The sequence below is a fragment of the Schistocerca nitens genome, chromosome 5 (genome assembly GCF_023898315.1).
Source record: "Schistocerca nitens isolate TAMUIC-IGC-003100 chromosome 5, iqSchNite1.1, whole genome shotgun sequence".
NCBI lineage: Eukaryota > Metazoa > Arthropoda > Insecta > Orthoptera > Acrididae > Schistocerca > Schistocerca nitens.
In genome coordinates this window covers 274,364,563-274,383,610 of record NC_064618.1, presented here as the reverse complement: position 1 = coordinate 274,383,610, position 19,048 = coordinate 274,364,563, and the positions used below count along the sequence as shown (strand labels likewise).

The 19,048-nt window shown below is 42.7% G+C and overlaps 1 protein-coding gene across 1 annotated transcript in view; it reads right to left on the bottom strand.

Annotated features, from left to right (window-relative positions):
* LOC126259434 (uncharacterized) overlaps window positions 1-19,048 on the bottom strand; it is a 178,848-nt gene that overhangs the window by 52,086 nt on the left and 107,714 nt on the right. Inside the window, exon 2 of the mRNA XM_049956245.1 lies at window positions 10,276-10,416. Coding sequence (XP_049812202.1) covers window positions 10,276-10,416 — 141 coding nt within the window. The remainder of the gene's footprint in view (window positions 1-10,275; window positions 10,417-19,048) is intronic.

Here is a 19,048-nt window from a genome sequence, read left to right as displayed (position 1 = left end):
AATCCCTGACCCCGCCGGGAATCGAACCCGGGAACCCGGGAGCGGGAAGCGAGAACGCTACCGCACTACCACGAGCTGCGGACTAAATGTTTCTCCACTGGAACACCCCTTAGAAACACGTAACCAGAAATCTTCCCTATCGACTTCTCCCCAAACCTAGCCCCCGCTAGGTGGGGAAGTCTTCCAGACGCTACCACCACAGTGACACAAGGAATTGCTACAAAGCGGTTCTTTCAAGGTCAGCTCCGAGCCAAACATCCTGTAGCGTACATTCCACTGACCTCAGACCACTGCCATATGCAACCACAGTGGTGCTAAGCGAACTGCTACAAAGCGGTTCTTTCAAGGTCAGCTCCAAGCGAAACATCCTGTAGCGTACATTCCACTGACCTCAGACCACTGTGGTGCTAAGCGAGAGCTCACTGGAGGGTGGAGATCGGTTGTGTTTCCTGATGATGATTATACTTGTGCTGCCATTTATGAACGGCATTCCGGGGAGTGTTTTCCAACAGGATACTGCTCGCCTACATACCGCTTTTGTAACTCAACACTATCTACAGAGTGTCGACATACAGCCTTGAATTGCTCCATCATCAAGATCCGTCTCCAGTCGAGCATGTAAGGGACATCATCGGACGACAACTCCAGCGTCATCCACATCCAGCATTAACCGTGGCTGTATGGACCGACCAAGCGCAACAGGCATGGAATTCCATCCTACAAACTGACATCCGGCACCTGTACAACACAATGCATGCACGTTTGCATTCATTCTTTCAAGATTCTGGCACGTACGCTGATTATTAATGAACCTGCAGTTCACATCTGCAGTAGCTTATGTCGCGCTTACGTTAACCTGTGATCTCGCAGTGTTAATCACTTAAATATGTCCTTATTCTACTTTAATTTTTTTGTACTGCGATTTTTTCCATCATTGTCTGTTTCGACGGACATTTCGGACAGAACAGATACCACAAACGATGAAGCCGCTGGTGATTTAAGGCGGTGAAAAGAATGGACAGAAAACGGGATCGGAAAGAGATACGAAGTACGAAGTCCGGCACAGCAAAAATTTTCAGCTCTCGCCGTAGGATTGCCGCAATGCCCTGTGCGACTAAAGTCATGATTTTCGCAGGAAGTCATAATTTCCTTCCTGTCTCTTTCCCATCAGGTTTCCCTTCCATACCTTTTGCCCCAGTTATTCAAGATTCGAAGTAGAAGTTATTTTAATTCAGGCAATAGTAAATAGTAATTTAGATTTTTGTGCACTATTCTCAGGGTAGGTTTTAGTACTCTCAGGCAATTACGTAGTTCGTGGATGTGAGAAATCAGTTTGATGCGATCGGTATAATGCTTAGTACGGGGCGCTCTTTGAATAATGTGCTCGTCGCATGCCTAGGTACCGAGCGAAGTGGCGCAGTGGTTATCACACAGGACTCGCTTTCGGAAGGACGACGGTTCAAACCATCATCCGGTCATCCTGATTTAGATTTTCCGCGATTTTCCTAAATCGCATCAGGTAAATGCCGGGATGGTTCCTTTGAAAGGGCACTGCCGCCTTCCTTCCCCGTCCTTTCGTAATCCGATGGGACCGGTACCTTCGCTGTTTGGTGCCCTCCCCCAAATCAACCAACCAGTCAACAGGCCTAGGTTAATGGTAGCGTACTAGGGAGATAAGACCTTAAGTTAGAAATATTCGACCAACATACTAGGGAATACGAAGAGGGACGGGGCTGCTTATTTGGACGAAACTAAAAAAATTAGTGTGAGCGACAGCTAGCAAGAGGAACTGGTTGTGAAATGAATCCCCAGTCGGTATTAGCATTTATCCTCCCACTCGTCATTTCTTTCACCTTTGGCAAAGTTGTGTGGTACGAAAAATGCCAAGCCGTAACGTGTTTTGTATATTTCATGTTAAACGATAAGCCCTGACTGGGTAGGCACGTTCAAAAGTCGGAAGAAGTCAAGGGCTATTGCCGCTAACAGGACGTCCAATAGGCCAGATAAAGTACTCCGGTGTTCAAGCGAACATTCGTGTTGATGACTGTAGTTTCTTTTGTGAAAGGAACACAGGCTGTCTTTAGGATCATATGCACATTAAGCGTTCCACTTGATGGTTCACGTTAGAAAAAATGCTACAAGATCTTATGTGACAATGCTTCAACTGTCATGATAGCGAAAAACGTACAACAGCAAGAGGAAATCAATACCTGTATTACCCATTATTGACACTACCAACGGCTCAGAAAGTGAAAAAAAAATTGGTTTTTAAGTGTAGTTACATGAGGAGAAATGAATAATATATTCATTAATGGTAAAACTAATCATGTATGCGTATACTGTAAACTGACTCATTCGACATCATTTCGATAAAAGCGTCATTCAAATGATCTATGGAACATTCAACTAGCTAATTAACAAAAGTTATACAATGTGTAAGCGTGTGTACATACTTCTGTTGTGTGAGCGCGTGCGCGCTCGTGTGTGTGTGTGTGTGTGTGTGTGTGTGTTTGTGTGTGCGAACAAAATGAAAAGCATTGCAGTAACTGATTCGAGAGAAGACGAACTGACCCGGGATGCTGAGTCGGTATTAGCATTTCTTATGTCACTCATTGTCACTCTCAACTATGGCAATGACTTGATAATGCGAAACACACCAAACTGCACTGTGGTCAGAAGTCACGTTGAATAATACGTCCTCTTATAAGTCAGTTCAAAAATCGGAATATCCAGTGACATCTCACCCAAATACTCTCTCCCCAAAGATCTGTGTTCAAAATGAAAGAGGCGCGCTTTCACGGGTGCGAAGTTTCTTGCGCCCGTTGTACGTACGTAGACTGTCAACAGTCTTAAGAACCTAATCACCTACAAGATATACACAATACACTAATAATGCGACTATGTCATTGTTTCCCACGCATACTTCACATCATTGATTCTGTGGAGAGCCTCATTTCTCATCAATGCACCTCATTTTCAACAGTCGTCGATAGCCTCATATCTCCTTTAGTTTACTCTCAATCCACAGTGTGCGCTCATTGGACTAGTATTTTCATTCAACAGGTTCTGCAGTACTATCTCTTTCATTGAGGATATGAATGTCATCAGCAAATCTTATCGTTGTTATCCTTTAACCACGAATGTGGTACATTTTACTCTTAAGAGCAAGAATTTCTGTATCTTCAGGAGAGTGAATCACATGTGTGATATCATGTATCGATACCATCCCAAGGGCGTTGGAAATTAGGCAATGGAACTTCAAGTTACTGTCAGCCATCGATAGTGGTAATGCAGGATCTGGCGGATCCAATAGTGTGTGCGCACTGTGCCATTCCTCCCCACAGCTCCATACCACGAACGCCCTCCGTTGCCGTGATACAGGACGGCCAGTGGCAGCCAGTTACCCAACTCGTGCTTGGAGTCTCTTCGCTATGTGATGGTACGCAGGCGCAGCCTCGTCGTGGCTCCGTCATTCAGGCTTAATTCAATTCTTTTCATAACCGTTTGAGTACAAAAAAAATTGTTCAAATGGCTCTGAGCACTATGGGACTTAACATCTATGGTCATCAGTCCCCTAGAACTTAGAACTACTTAAACCTAACTAACCTAAGGACATCACACAACACCCATTCATCACGAGGCAGAGAAAATCCATGACCCCGTCTGGAATCGAACCCGGGAACCCGGGAGTGGGAAGCGAGAACGCTACCGCACGACCACGAGCTGCGGACGTTAGAGTACACTTAATCACAGAATAGTACAGTAAAGTTTTATGCAGTCTACATATATTATAAATTAAATTTCCCCAATACCCTTTTCTGTCTGTACGTGAAGACTAATGTTAAGAACTGCTGTAGGGATTTTGATACAGTTTTCATTAAGAGAAAGACTGATTTACAAGGAGAGTTTGTGTATGTAATTTATTTCCGCTACGCCGGAGAAATCAACCGGCCATAGAACTTGGTGCTACCTGAGAAAAACCAGGCGGGTCACAAAATAAATAATGAATCTTAAATGGTATCTTATAGGTTTTAATTTTGGAAATTGCTACGAAACGCTTATTTGGGGATTAGTTGTTAGAAAATTTTTGCCTGATAGAGCCTGCACCAGTACTGCAGATACAAGTCTGGGACATGTTTCATTAGATTTAGCAGATCAATAACAACAAAACAAAAGGAAATCGTGCTTTACTTTAACCTTGTACAGTTTTGCGATGGATTCATTATAACGAAGTTGCTAAATTTCAGGCCAAATACTTTATTAGCCGTAACTCCGTAACTAAACATTTGCGGACCTATGTTTACATGAACTTTTTTCTTTAGTTTTACTTGTAGAATAACATGTTAAAATATTTGCATATCTTCGTGAATCAACCTGTATATAGCATCAGTTCGGTCCGATACTCGTGCTAGTGGCAGCTCACTCACGTGTCTCGTAATACCGACCCATGCCTACAGTATAAATTTGGAAATTTGTGCTAAGTCCCATGGGACCAAACTGCTGAGGTCAACGGTTTCTACGCTTTTTTTTTTTTTTTTTTTTTTTGGTCATCAGTCGATAGATACTGCCTACAGGAAAATTAAAGAGACCTTTGGAGAGAAGAGAACCACTTGTATGAATATCAAGAGCTCAGATGGCAACCCAGTTCTAAGCAAAGAAGGGAAGGCAGAAAGGTGGAAGGAGTACATAGAGGGTTTATACAAGGGCGATGTACTTGAGGACAATATTATGGAAATGGAAGAGGATGTAGATGAAGATGTAATGGGAGATAAGATACTGCGTGAAGAGTTTGACAGAGCACTGAAAGACCTGAGTCGAAACAAGGCCCCGGGAGTAGACAACATTCCATTAGAACTACTGATGGCCTTGGGAGAGCCAGTCATGACAAAACTGTACCATCTGGTGAGCAAGATGTATGAGACAGGCGAAATACCCACAGACTTCAAGAAGAATATAATAATTCCAATCCCAAAGAAAGCAGGTGTTGACAGATGTGAAAATTACCGAACTATCAGTTTAATAAGTCACAGCTGCAAAATACTAACACGAATTCTTTACAGACGAATGGAAAAACTGGTAGAAGCGGACCTCGGGGAAGATCAGTTTGGATTCCGTAGAAATGTTGGAACACGTGAGGCAATACTAACCTTACGACTTATCTTAGAAGAAAGATTAAGAAAAGGCAAACCTACGTTTCTAGCATTTGTAGACTTAGAGAAAGCTTTTGACAACGTTAACTGGAATACTCTCTTTCAAATTCTGAAGGTGCCAGGGGTAAAATACAGGGAGCGAAAGGCTATTTACAGTTTGTACAGAAACCAGATGTCAGTTATAAGAGTCGAGGGGCATGAAAGGGAAGCAGTGGTTGGGAAAGGAGTGAGACAGGGTTGTAGCCTCTCCCCGATGTTATTCAATCTGTATATTGAGCAAGCAGTAAAGGAAACAAAAGAAAAATTCGGAGTAGGTATTAAAATTCATGGAGAAGAAGTAAAAACTTTGAGGTTCGCCGATGACATTGTAATTCTGTCAGAGACAGCAAAGGACTTGGAAGAGCAGTTGAACGGAATGGACAGTGTCTTGAAAGGAGGATATAAGATGAACATCAACAAAAGCAAAACGAGGATAATGGAATGTAGTCAAATTAAATCGGGTGATGCTGAGGGGATTAGATTAGGAAATGAGACACTGAAAGTAGTAAAGGAGTCTTGCTATTTAGGGAGTAAAATAACTGATGACGGTCGAAGTAGAGAGGATATAAAATGTAGACTGGCAATGGCAAGGAAAGCGTTTCTGAAGAAGAGAAATTTGTTAACATCGAGTATAGATGTAAGTGTCAGGAAGTCGTTTCTGAAAGTATTTGTATGGAGTGTAGCCATGTATGGAAGTGAAACATGGACGATAACCAGTTTGGACAAGAAGAGAATAGAAGCTTTCGAAATGTGGTGCTACAGAAGAATGCTGAAGATAAGGTGGGTAGATCACGTAACTAATGAGGAGGTATTGAATAGGATTGGGGAGAAGAGAAGTATGTGGCACAACTTGACTAGAAGAAGGGATCGGTTGGTAGGACATGTTTTGAGGCATCAAGGGATCACAAATTTAGCATTGGAGGGCAGCGTGGAGGGTAAAAATCGTAGAGGGAGACCAAGAGATCAATACAGTAAGCAGATTCAGAAGGATGTAGGTTGCAGTAGGTACTGGGAGATGAAGAAGCTTGCTCACGATAGAGTAGCATGGAGAGCTGCATCAAACCAGTCTCAGGACTGAAGACCGCAACAACAACAGTCTACTGACTGGTTTGATGCGGCCCGCCACGAATTCCTTTCGTGTGCTAACCTCTTCATCTCAGAGTAGCACTTGCAACCTACGTCCTCAATTATTTGCTTGACGTATTCCAATCTCTGTCTTCCTCTACAGTTTTTGCCCTCTACAGCTCCCTCTAGTACCATGGAAGTCATTCCCTCATGTCTTAGCGGATGTCCTATCATCCTGTCCCTTCTCCGTATCAGTGTTTTCCACATATTCCTTTCCTCTCCGATTCTGCGTAGAACCTCCTCATTCCTTACCTTATCAGTCCACCTAATTTTCAACATTCGTCTATAGCACCACATCTCAAATGCTTCAATTCTCTTCTCTTCCGGTTTTCCCACAGTCCATGTTTCACTACCATACAATGCTGTTCTCCAGACGTACATCCTCAGAAATTTCTTCCTCAAATTAAGGCCGGTATTTGATATTAGTAGACTTCTCTTGGCCAGAAATGCCTTTTTTGCCATAGCGAGTCTGCTTTTGATGTCCTCCTTGCTCCGTCCGTCATTGGTTATTTTACTGCCTAGGTAGGAGAATTCCTTAACTTCATTGACTTCGTGACTATCAATCCTGATAAGTTTCTCGCTGTTCTCTTTTCTACTACTTCTCATTACCTTCGTCTTTCTCCGATTTACTCTCAGACCATACTGTGTACTCATTAGACTGTTCATTCCGCTCAGCAGATCATTTAATTCTTCTTCACTTTCACTCAGGATAGCAATGTCATCAGCGAATCGTATCATTGATATCCTTTCACCTTGCATTTTAATTCCACTCCTGAATCTTTCTTTTATTTCCATCATTGCTTCCTCGATGTACAGATTGAAGAGTAGGGGCGAAAGGCTACAGCCTTGTCTTACACCCTTCTTAATACGAGCACTTCGTTCTTGATCGTCCACTCTTATTATTCCCTCTTGGTTGTTGTACATATTGTATATGACCCGTCTCTCCCTACAGCTTACCCCTACTTTTTTCAGAGTCTCGAACAGCTTGCACCATTTTATATTGTCGAACGCTTTTTCCAGGTCGACAAATCCTATGAAAGTGTCTTGATTTTTCTTTAACCTTACTTCCATTATTAGCCGTAACGTCAGAATTGCCTCTCTCGTCCCTTTACTTTTCCTAAAACCAAACTGATCGTCACCTAGCGCATTCTCAATTTTCTTTTCCATCCTTCTGTATATTATTCTTGTAAGCAGCTTCGATGCATGAGCTGTTAAGCTGATTGTGCGCTAATTCTCGCACTTGTCAACTCTTGCCGTCTTCGGAATTGTGTGGATGATGCTTTTCCGAAAGTCAGATGGTATGTCGCCAGACTCATATATTCTACACACCAACGTGAATAGTCGTTTTGTTGCCACTTCCCCCAATGATTTTGGAAATTCTGATGGAATGTTATGTATCCCTTCTGCCTTATTTGACCGTAAGTCCTCCAAAGCTCTTTTAAATTCCGATTCTAATACTGGATCCCCTATCTCTTCAAAATCGACTCCTGTTTCTTCTTCTATCACATCAGACAAATCTTCACCCTCATAGAGGCTTTCAATGTATTCTTTCCACCTATCTGCTCTCTCCTACGCGTACACACTGCTTAATCTATCTTACGCTAAAGACAACACACACACCCTTGCGCGAGGGAGGACTCGAACCTCCGAAGGGGGCAGCCGCGCGAATCATGACAAGGCGCCTCAGACCGCAAGGCTACCCCGCGTGGCTCTACAGTTTACACTGGCTCCGTGCGTACGCCCCTCTATGCTGTATGCTGCACTTTAAGACATTCGAGCCTCTATTATCCTTTGCTCTCGAATTTCAGACATGGTAATGTGGTGTTTTTAATTAGATCCATAACTATACGGAAGTCACAAATTCAAATATGTTTTTCCGGCTTCCTATTACTTATATGTGCTGCGCGATCCCAGTCAGTTTGATGATAGACAACCAATCTTAGCGTGCTATGGGTTTTATCTTGACGATGAACGACGGTCCTTGGATCTAAGCAATGACTGTGCCCCGCCATGACACCTTAAAAAAACCTGTGAGTACTCAGGTCTCACTGATATATGGCGCTTTATAGTGGTACTTATCTATTTTACAACCATAGTAATTCTGTAATGCTTTAATTGTTGCCCAGATCACCTGTAGATGCATCTCTACTGATGCGAAACTGGCAGTGACTTTTTAATAAAATTATTTTACCAACCAATGCAGAAGATTTTATTCACCTTGTACAATTTTTGCAGCGATTGCCCAACCTCCAGAAAATTAATACGTTCAGAATCTACTAAATTTCATTAGTCTGTACCTTCCTCGCTGTCACTCTTCGGTTACTTAATTCATTACTAGCGACGAAACACCTGTAGTGGGACGATTACGATATTTAGTTTGTGGCGTGCTCAACTGTGTGATTATCAGCGCCCGCACAAATTCCCAGTCTTTCCACAGTCCAGTTTCCCCACTTTCCCGGGCAGAGAAAATCCCTGACTCGGCCGGGAATCGAACCCTGGACCCCATGATCCAGAGACAGCAAAGCTAGCCACTAGACCACGAGCTGTGGACCTGTAATGGACGAACTGCTAAATCTTGGACAGAAGATCTACAGGACAGTGATGTTAGAGAACAGTGACAGTAAAAAATGGTTCAAATGGCTCTGAGCACTACGGGGCTTAATATCTGAGCCTATCAGTCCCCTAGTACTTTGTAAGACGTATGCGTTGCCGGCGATGGGCGAGACATGACAGAGTCTCTGACCAGAGAGTAGTATGTTGTTAGTTGTTGCTTGTCGCTTGTCTGCGCGGGTCTTTAGTAGCGAGTCGACAGTTGTCGTGAGTCGGCGGGAGTCGGCGCGTGTCGGATGTCCGCTCTGCTCGGGACTCTGGTCAGGACTCTGCAGGATGGGTATTGTTGTAGAAGGTAAAGAAGCAGCCTTGCGCATATCTAATAACGTATGTTAATTGTCATTTAATTTGTTCCAAAAAATGCCCCAATAATAATTTTTACAATATAAAGTAACTTTTTTTAAAGAAAAACATTCATTTCAATTTAAAGAATATTTCCTATGCATTCCTTCCAAGAATATATATATATATATATATATATATATATATATATATATATATATATATATATATATATATATATATATATACGCCAGCATTGCACGAAGCTGTGTCAAAAAATTTCTTCGTAAGAGCAGATATATTTGCAGTCTTTTATTGAGGTAAGAATTTTTGTTTTTTTATTCAGAATTCAGGGCCGAAGGGCAGCGCTGCTGTCCTCATAAAATTGACCAGGTTACTAATTTTTTTATTATTATTTCCGGATTTACGAATTGAATTTTTGAGGTTACATTAAATGTGAATGCATTTCTGCACACAGATTACAAATGGAAGCCAATTTTGTTCAGAGGTTACAATATTAGAAAAATTCATTTAATTATTAATGTTGTGGGGAGTTTACGCTTGGTTCATGGTCCACTGTCATTATTATTTTTCTGTTGGGAGTTTACATATGGTCCATTTTCATTATTTAATTTTTCTGTTGGGCGGTTACACTTTACGTTTGGTTCTTGGTTCATGGTCAATTTTCATTATTAATTTTTCTGTGGGGAGGTTACAACTTAGAACTACTAAAACCTAACTAACCTAAGGACATCACACACATCCATGCCCGAGGCAAGATTCGAACCTGTGACCGTAGCGGTCGCGCGGTTCCAGACTGAAGCGCCTAGAGCCGCTCGGCCACACCGGCCGGCAGGTAAACCTCTGAAAGCCACTTATTCCATACTTTCACAGTCTGCGTTAATAGCAGACGAGCTTTAAATGGACGTCTCCTGTCGACAGAGTGACAGAGTCGTAAGACTGTCGGCGCGAAACTTCATCGACGAACTCTCTCATTGTTACACTAATTGGTGCCGCAGCTCCGTCCACGCTCGCCAGCAGTGCAGAACCCGTAGTACAGTAGACTCACCGGCAGGACGTCGCAGGAGTAGAGTGCGTGGTCGGCGCTGCAGCCCACCTCCCGCAGCAGCAGCGGCGGCAGAGGCGGGGGCGGCAGCTGGAACTGCGGGGGCGGGCCGGGGCACGCGCAGTCGTACTCCGCCTCCAGCATCTGCCGACACACGTCACACCGGCCTGTCGTCACGCGCCTCGCTATCACGACAAAATGGTTCAAATGGCTCTGAGCACTATGGGACTCAACATCTTAGGTCGTAAGTCCCCTAGAACTTAGAACTACTTAAACCTAACTAACCTAAGGACATCACACACACCCATGCCCGAGGCAGGATTCGAACCTGCGACCGTAGCAGTCCCGCGGTTCCGGACTGCAGCGCCAGAACCGCTAGACCACCGCGGCCGGCGCTATCACGACACTCACGCTCCATGTCTTAATTTACAATAAATACCCGACAATACACTGTGTTACTAGTTTCCACAAGACTAAGCTGCCATCTTCAGATCCCCAGGGTACAGCATAATTTCATAAGCTGTACTCTATGGATCTGAAGATGGCAGCTAGACAAGATGGAAACTAGTAATCCAGTGTACCTGCACGCGATCAAGACAATATGAAACTTCATAGCTGAAGCTTTCTTTGCCGTAATTTACTGCTGTTGCTGCAGACAATCAACTATACTTGGCAATAGTAAGTGAGAGCTTCAAAAACTGTGCGAAACGTGGGTAAAACTTCACAGGAGGCTGTCCACGCTGTAACCGCGAACGGCGTGTTGGTAGCGCATGTCGCGGGCAGTCGTAGGACGTTATGATGGTGCAACAGCCCTTCTGTGCACTCAATGGCGTAACGACATTTTTGTTTCGGTGTTTAACATACCCGCAACAACAGCCTTAACATGTTAGGTCCTAGAGTGCGGACTGATCACCTCGATGTTTAGCCCCCATCAAACCCCAAAACCAACCGAAAAAAACCTAGAGTGCGAGCTAACCAAGTTTTCGGGGAAAAGGTAATAAATAAAACTCTCATTCGTTATGGATTCAGAAACTGAGAGTGTAATGAAGAAAGCCGCGTGGGGTAGCCGCGCGGTCTGGGGCGCCTCCCTGTGATCTGCGCGGCTACCGCCGTCGGAGGTTCCAGGTAATCCTCAAACTTCGAAGACAGATGAACTGACTTATCAAAAGTGCATGTCGTCTGATGTTATCTAGAATCATAAGTAGAAGGTTAAAACGATAGTTTTCTCCACATAATTGAAATATTCATGGATTGCCTGGATCTTCATGAAGTGTATGGTTTATAGTGAAAATGATCGGTTCCAGTTTTCAAACATTTATTCTTCCGTCCGTAACAGCTGATCAAATCCATCATAACACATTGCAAAGAGGCCGAGTTGTACAGTATGTCATCGTGAAACAACTGATTGGATCACAAATCAAGAAAAATACTTTTTCACAATTTTAAATCTTAGTGAAATAATATTCAAGTAACTAACACAGGTTGCACTTCGAGATATCAGCTCAAACTGCCCGACCCAGCTGCCTCGCTGCTTCCCTGTTTATATATTCTAAATAATGGATGGTCACTTCGACTATTATTACTTAATAATGCCAATATATTTTTAATAGTATTTCCAATTAAAAGTTCCAATGCTAAGATGTTCTGTTTACACAGAATAAAACGTCTAAAATTACAGAATTGAATAATATGTGAAATTTATAATATAAAAATGTTTTTAAATGTGAAAATTCCATCTAAATATGACTTTAATAATGAACTTCACAAAATTAATTAATACACGCTGATTACACAACGACACACATTCCTAACAATAATTGAAGCTAAGAGAGTAAAACGAAACAGGTTTCGATTGACAGAATTTGTAACAGATGCCTAGAATTGTATAATTAGGCGTATATCTCGTTACAACAATACGAGTTTAAGTAATAAAGTCATTAAGACGGAATGTTCTTTACAGTTTTCATCCTAAACTTACGTTTTACAATATGTGCCTTCATTTGCAAGCGACAGAATAACTTCTTGAATGAGTAAACTACATTTGTAAAAGTCCAATTATTTAAATAATTACAGTTGGTGATTAATACCGTGTATTTTATTCTTACCATGTTCACTAATACAAGTCTTTCCCATTACTACAATGAATGCCACAGTTCGTTAAAATACATCGTCGTTTGTTTTATTTTGTAATAGTGTTCGCTAATTAGTCTCCAACTTAGTGTCATTTTTATGAAATTCACGAATCACCACAATACCAATCATTTTAAAGTGAAGTATTGTACTACACGATGTCAGGAAATCGAAGTTTTCAAAATGGGTCAAATGGCTCTGAGCACTACGCGACTTAACTTCTGAGGTCATCAGTCGCCTAGAACTTAGAACTAATTAAACCTAACTAACCTAAGGACATCACACACATCCATGTCCGAGGCAGGATTCGAACCTGCGACCGTAGCGGTCGCTCGATTCCAGACTGTAGCGCCCAGAACCGCACGGCCACTCCGGCCGGCTCGAAGTTTTCATTAACTCTTTGTATATTAAGCCCGGTCCACACGCAACGATCTGTCTGCGCAGACATCGGCGCAGATGTCTGTACATGCAAAAGATCGCTGCAAATGTGGTGTGTTCACACGACACAAAGCCCAATCTACTACTCGCCCGCCATGTATCGGTGTAGAAAAGAAATATCAGTGGCAAGCGACTACGCTCCCCGTAAACGTCAAAAATTTAATTCAGTTATTTTGAAATATAGAAATGAAGGAAGTTCTTTTGTGGTCTCTGTTCGCAACTTGTGTTGCAAAAAACATTCAGACCAACCGCAGGAAATAGAGAAAGCGGTCAAAATGGTGTAGACAGTGGCTGCTAAAGCGAAAGCAGATTTCTCACGTAAATTTACTCCGAGATTTGCGGGGCGAACCTTAAGAAAGCCAAGCAGATCAAAATACCACAACGTTGGCTGGTATACTTGATCAGCTCCTACAGCAGATCTTCAAGATTTCTGAACTTTGGATAACTTTTTTCGGTAAACAGTTCGCAACGAATTTTTTTTTTTTATTTTTTATTAATGTTTCTCTGTTTGCGGAGGCGTCAACTGCCCGCAATTTTTCAATTAGAGCATTGTATGCTGTTGTCTTTTTGTCTCTGTCACTGTATTCTTTACTTTTAATCTTCCACAAACATGGGTGGTTTCTATATATTTCAATGAATTCACTAACAAACTCTCGAGAACAGTGATGAGTGTCAGCCATTTTAATGCCCTGTGCGCACAAATACAAACACTAGAATGAACAAACAGCTGTTTCGCGCCAGATTTGGCGCGATCTCCTGTCCACACGCTCCAACTTGTCTGCGCAGATGTGGTTTGAACCCACAGATTTGAGAGGTTTCGCTCAAACCTCCAACTCCAACTTCCAGGTTTGCACACACCTCAGGTTGGTGCAAATCTTCTGTCCACACGCAGCGATCTGTCTGCGCAGATTTGATGTGCGCAGACATCTGCGCAGACAGATCGCCGCGTGTGGACGGGCCTTTAGGTATACTACACCACAAACCTGGATATTGCGCGATACGACCACCTTATGACATTGCTATCCTGAGTGAAAGTGAAGAAGAATTAAATGATCTGCTGAACGGAATGAACAGTCTAATGAGTACACACTATGGTTTGAGAGTAAATCGGAGAAAGACGAAGGTAATGAGAAGTAGTAGAAATGAGAACGGCGAGAAACTTAACATCAGGATTGATAGTCACGAAGTCAATGAAGTTACGGAATTCTGCTACCTAGGCAGTAAAATAACCAATGACGGACGGAGCAAGGAGAACATCAAAAGCAGACTCGCTGTGGCAAAAAAGGCATTTCTGGCCAAGAGAAGTCTACTAATATCAAATACCGGCCTTAATTTGAGGAAGAAATGTCTGAGGATGTACGTCTGGAGTACAGCATTGTATGGTAGTGAAACATGGACTGTGGGAAAACGGGAACAGAAGAGAATCGAAGCATTTGAGATGTGGTGCTATAGACGAATGTTGAAAATTAAGTGGACTGATAAGGTAAGGAATGAGGAGGTTCTACGCAGAATCGGAGAGGAAAGGAATATGTGGAAAACACTGATAAGGAGAAGGGACAGGATGATAGGGCATCTGCTAAGACATGAGGGAATGACTTCCATGGTACTAGAGGGAGCTGTAGAGGGCAAAAACTGTAGAGGAAGACAGAGATTGGAATACGACAAGCAAATAATTGAGGACGTAGGTTGCAAGTGCTACTCTGAGATGAAGAGGTTAGCACAGGAAAGGAATTCGTGGCGGGCCGCATCAAACCAGTCAGTAGACTGATGAACAAAAAAAAACAAAACAAAAAAATCGACCACCTGCACAAATTGAGGACAACGATGCGGCCTCTTTCAAACACTGATAGATGCTGATAACGCTGTCTCCCACGAGTACGGCTGATCTCCGTTTCCTTCACAGTAATCACTCAAAAGCTGACGTTGTTCATGCCGTACCACGTCTGGTAACAATATTCAACATGAATAACGCTAATGCCCTCTGGTGACCGTTGTACCTGTCACAGAATTGCAGCTCTAATCATTTACATACCCGCTGATGGTGGGTACTTGTACGAATTTACATTCACGTCCGACCATGTCTTCTGGCTGCTTCACTTTTTTCTGAGGTAGTGTACAATTAAAAAAAAAACTTCTTGTAAGAATGTAAAAAATGGCATAATCTGAAAAGTTATTTTAAAATGTTAATCAGTTCTTCTACCTTACCTTGGCAAAAAAAAACTGCATACTGAAGAGGGGAAAGCGAACAAACCACGCTTCGTTCCACTAATAATTTCTCATAACCAACCTATTTTCGAGGATTGATGAAGTGAATGTGAGTAGAACAAAGTTTGTTTGGTTTTCAGTCGCAAACATATTTAAAGAAGTAAAGATCGATGTATCTAGTATCTTGAACTTCATTTACTTGTATAACTACTGATAATTTGATGTTTCCCCCTTTATTCTCTATTCACACGATCTCTGAAGTATATATATAGATGGTATCTGTTCTCTCGGACATGTCCGAAAGAACAGATACCATCGGCGACCATGCAGCTCGTTAGGAGATCACGGGTTCGAGTCCCGGTCGGGGCACACATTTTCAACTGTCCCCGTAGACTTATATCAACGCCTGCATGCAGCTAATGGTATTCATTGTAATTTTAATCTCTAAAGTGTTTTGAGGGCTATTAGTACGGCAAAAGCTTGCGCCTTCTGCGTATCACTTACTGGCACAACTTTTGAATAACGCTATCACTTCTCAAATGGTTCAAATGGCTCTGAGCACTATGGGACTTAACATCTGAGATCATCAGTCTCCTAGACTTAGAAATACTTAAGCCTAACTAACCTAAGGACATCACACACATCCATGCCCGAGGCAAGATTCGAACCTGCAACCGTAGCAGCAGTGCGGTTCCGGACTGAAGCACCTAGAACCGCTAGGCCACAGCGGCCGGCTATCACTTACCAAAAATCATGTACTACCAGCTTAGATTGTTACTTACCGGCATCGGGTGTCATAATTGCTTTATTGCAGTACCTATGTGGATATTTCCACCATCTTCCATGCCACTCTCTGGAGTCTTGATAACTACTGGAACATCACGGCTAACGCATACATTTATCCGGAATTGGTTTAATTCCTTACCATTCCGTTTTTCTCTCTCTTTTTTAAAGGGAGATCCTTTAGTACCATATTTAGAAGAAAGACGACTTTTCCATATTTGCCACAGAAGCGTAGTTTTTATTATGTCCTGACATGAATTATACGATGCTCACCTTTCTCGCTTGATCCTCATAAACTTGTTGCAGATTGCAGCATGTTTTTCCTTTGCCTCCTTTTAAAAATCTGAAAGGAACGGCTCTCCGTAGGCGCCCGAGAGCTCTTCATATTGCGTCTGTTGACTGACTCGCAAAGAGGCGGCTGGAAATTGCGACAAACGGGTCTTACAGCAGCTCGGCAGCAGGAAAGAAGCAAAACAACTTCAAGAGCTAAGATTTATTACAAATGATAAATTCTATTCACTGTGTCGTAGTATCCAGAACAAAAACTCTCAACGAATATGAACGGTCCGTTTGTGCTTCTAAACAGTCTAACAGACTTGATCTCATGGGATGTTAAATTTTATTGGGTTCACCAAACAGAGTTTGCTTGTAAAGCGTAAAATAAGGTTTAGTTACAACATTTCAGGATTGATACAGAAGGAAAAAAATCCGTGTTTCAAAAATATTGCAGGGATTTGACTAACTACAATAATAAAGCCACTACCGTTGTATCTGGATATGGCAAGGCTGTGGCCACCACATAATTGTTTGAAATAGGTAGGTTTTATAGTGTAACTGGCCTTCTAGTAGCTACAACCATTATGGTCGTCTACTGGAGAGGCATTCTCCTTTCTTTAGGTAACTGTTTATATAGCTGTGTAAGTACTGGACACGACATGAAAGTTCTTTCCTTTATACCTTCTGTGTGTTTTGTACACATTTGTTACATATGTTGTCTTGACTGTGGTAACAGTTAATAATGTATTGATTAACTAGGTTACAATGTATTTCCGAACTTAAGGAAGCAGTGAAGAGCGGGACTTCATTTAAAATGTCATACTCAGGTGCATCAGATGCGAGGACGCGGTAAAAACGTCGAGACAGTCACATCTGATGCAGGGAAGGAAGAAGGAATGTCACATCTTCAGATGTTGCTACATGTTGCGAAATGATATAACAACCAAGTACATTGAGAGTTATATTTTCACGCTGACTCTGTTTAGTGCTGGAGAACTTAAGCTTACTTTTACTACGTTTGTATGTGTATCTCGTATTCACTTCCTGTGTGTGGTATGGCATCCGAGTCAGAGTCTGTGTTTGTACCTGCGCCGTTTACTATGTATTGATCATCTGTCAGATGTGGAGCCTGTATTATTCTAGGATATGGTCTCTCCAATTTGTATGCCGCATGTAGTGCTCGCGATGCTTCGTCGGCGACGTTGTTCGTAGAGTTCCAGTTGTCCTGTCTGCGCATTAACTCCCCTATGTCGTGGTTCCCTAACCTCAGTCTTGAGCCAAAGAAACTGATACACCTGCCTAATAAAGTGTACTGTCTTCGCGAGCACCCAGAAGTGTCGCAACACGACATGGCAGGGACTTGACTAATGTCTAAATAGTGCTGGAGGGAACTGACACCATGAATCCTGTAGGGCTGTCCATAAATCTGTAAGAGTGTGATGGGGTGAAGATCTCTTCTGAACACCACGTTGCAAGGCATCCCATATATGCTCAATAATGTTCATCTCTGGGGAGTTTGGTGGCCAGCGGATGTGTTTAAACTCAGAACAATGTTCCTGGACCCACACCGTAGCAATTCTGGACGTGAACGCATGCAGGTGATCAGACAGGATGCTTACGTATGTGTCACTTCTCAGAGTCGTATCTAGGCGTATCAGGAGTCCCATAGCGCACACGCCCTACACCACTGGTAGAGGCTCAACCTGCTGACATGCATGGTCCATGGTTCATGAGATTGTCTCCATACCCGTACACGTCCATCCGCTCGATACGAAATGAAACGAGACTCGTCCGACAAGGCAACATGTTTCGACTCTGTAAGCCCATATCGCCGGCCGGAGTGGCCGAGCGGTTCTAGGCGCTACAGTCTGGAACCGCGCGACCGCTACGGTCGCAGTTTCGAATCCTGCCTCGGGCATGTATGTGTGTGATGTCCTTAGGTTAAATGGCTCTGAGCAGTATGGGACTTAACATCTGTGGTCATCAGTCCCCTAGAACTTAGAACTACTTAAACCTAACTAACCTCGCGGTTCCAGACTGAAGCGCCTAGAACCGCTCGGCCAATACGGTCGGCTGTCCTTAGGTTAGTTAGCTTTAAGTAGTTGTAAGTTCTAGGAGACTGATGACCTCAGACGTTAAGTTCAAAATGGTTCAAATGGCTCTGAGCACTATGGGACTCAACTGCTGTGGTCATAAGTCCCCTAGAACTTAGAACTACTTAAACCTAACTAACCTAAGGACAGCACACAACACCCAGCCATCACGAGGCAGAGAAAATCCCTGACCCCGCCGGGAATCGAAACCGGGTCAGACGTTAAGTCGCATAGTGCTCAGTGCCATTTTTTTAAGACCATATCGATGATGTTTCGTTAAATGCTTCGCACGCAGACTCTTCTCGATGGCCCAGCAATGCAATCCACTTCTATCCCGTTGAACGATTGGAAACGTCCCCTTAGAAAAATTTATGAATGACTGTGCTGATAAACCTCTTACATTATTTGCTTTTCAAACAGCTGAGCAAAACTGAACGTACTCTGACACTCTCTTTACTTATTCTGATCAACACTAAACTGGCACACAATATTTTTAGAGCAACGCAATCTGACTTTTAATAATCCCTACAAAAGAATGGCCCTGACTAACAATAATAACCTATACCTTTCATGAATCACTTACCTCACAAAAATCTTCGTTACTGAAACTACTGCAATACAGCGAGCTCCAATACTGCCAGCTAAATAAAAGATTCGAACTACTGAAGTCACTAACTACTGATAGGCGTAGTTAGCAATTGATAGATTTTGATAAAGAACAAACAAAGTATTTACCTTAATAGTGTTCAAAAGTCATAATATATATATCAGTTCATGACATCCAGTCTTACAAATTTACTGTCTGATGGACACACGTCCAGATCATCCGCTCTCAAAACTCCGCCATCTCT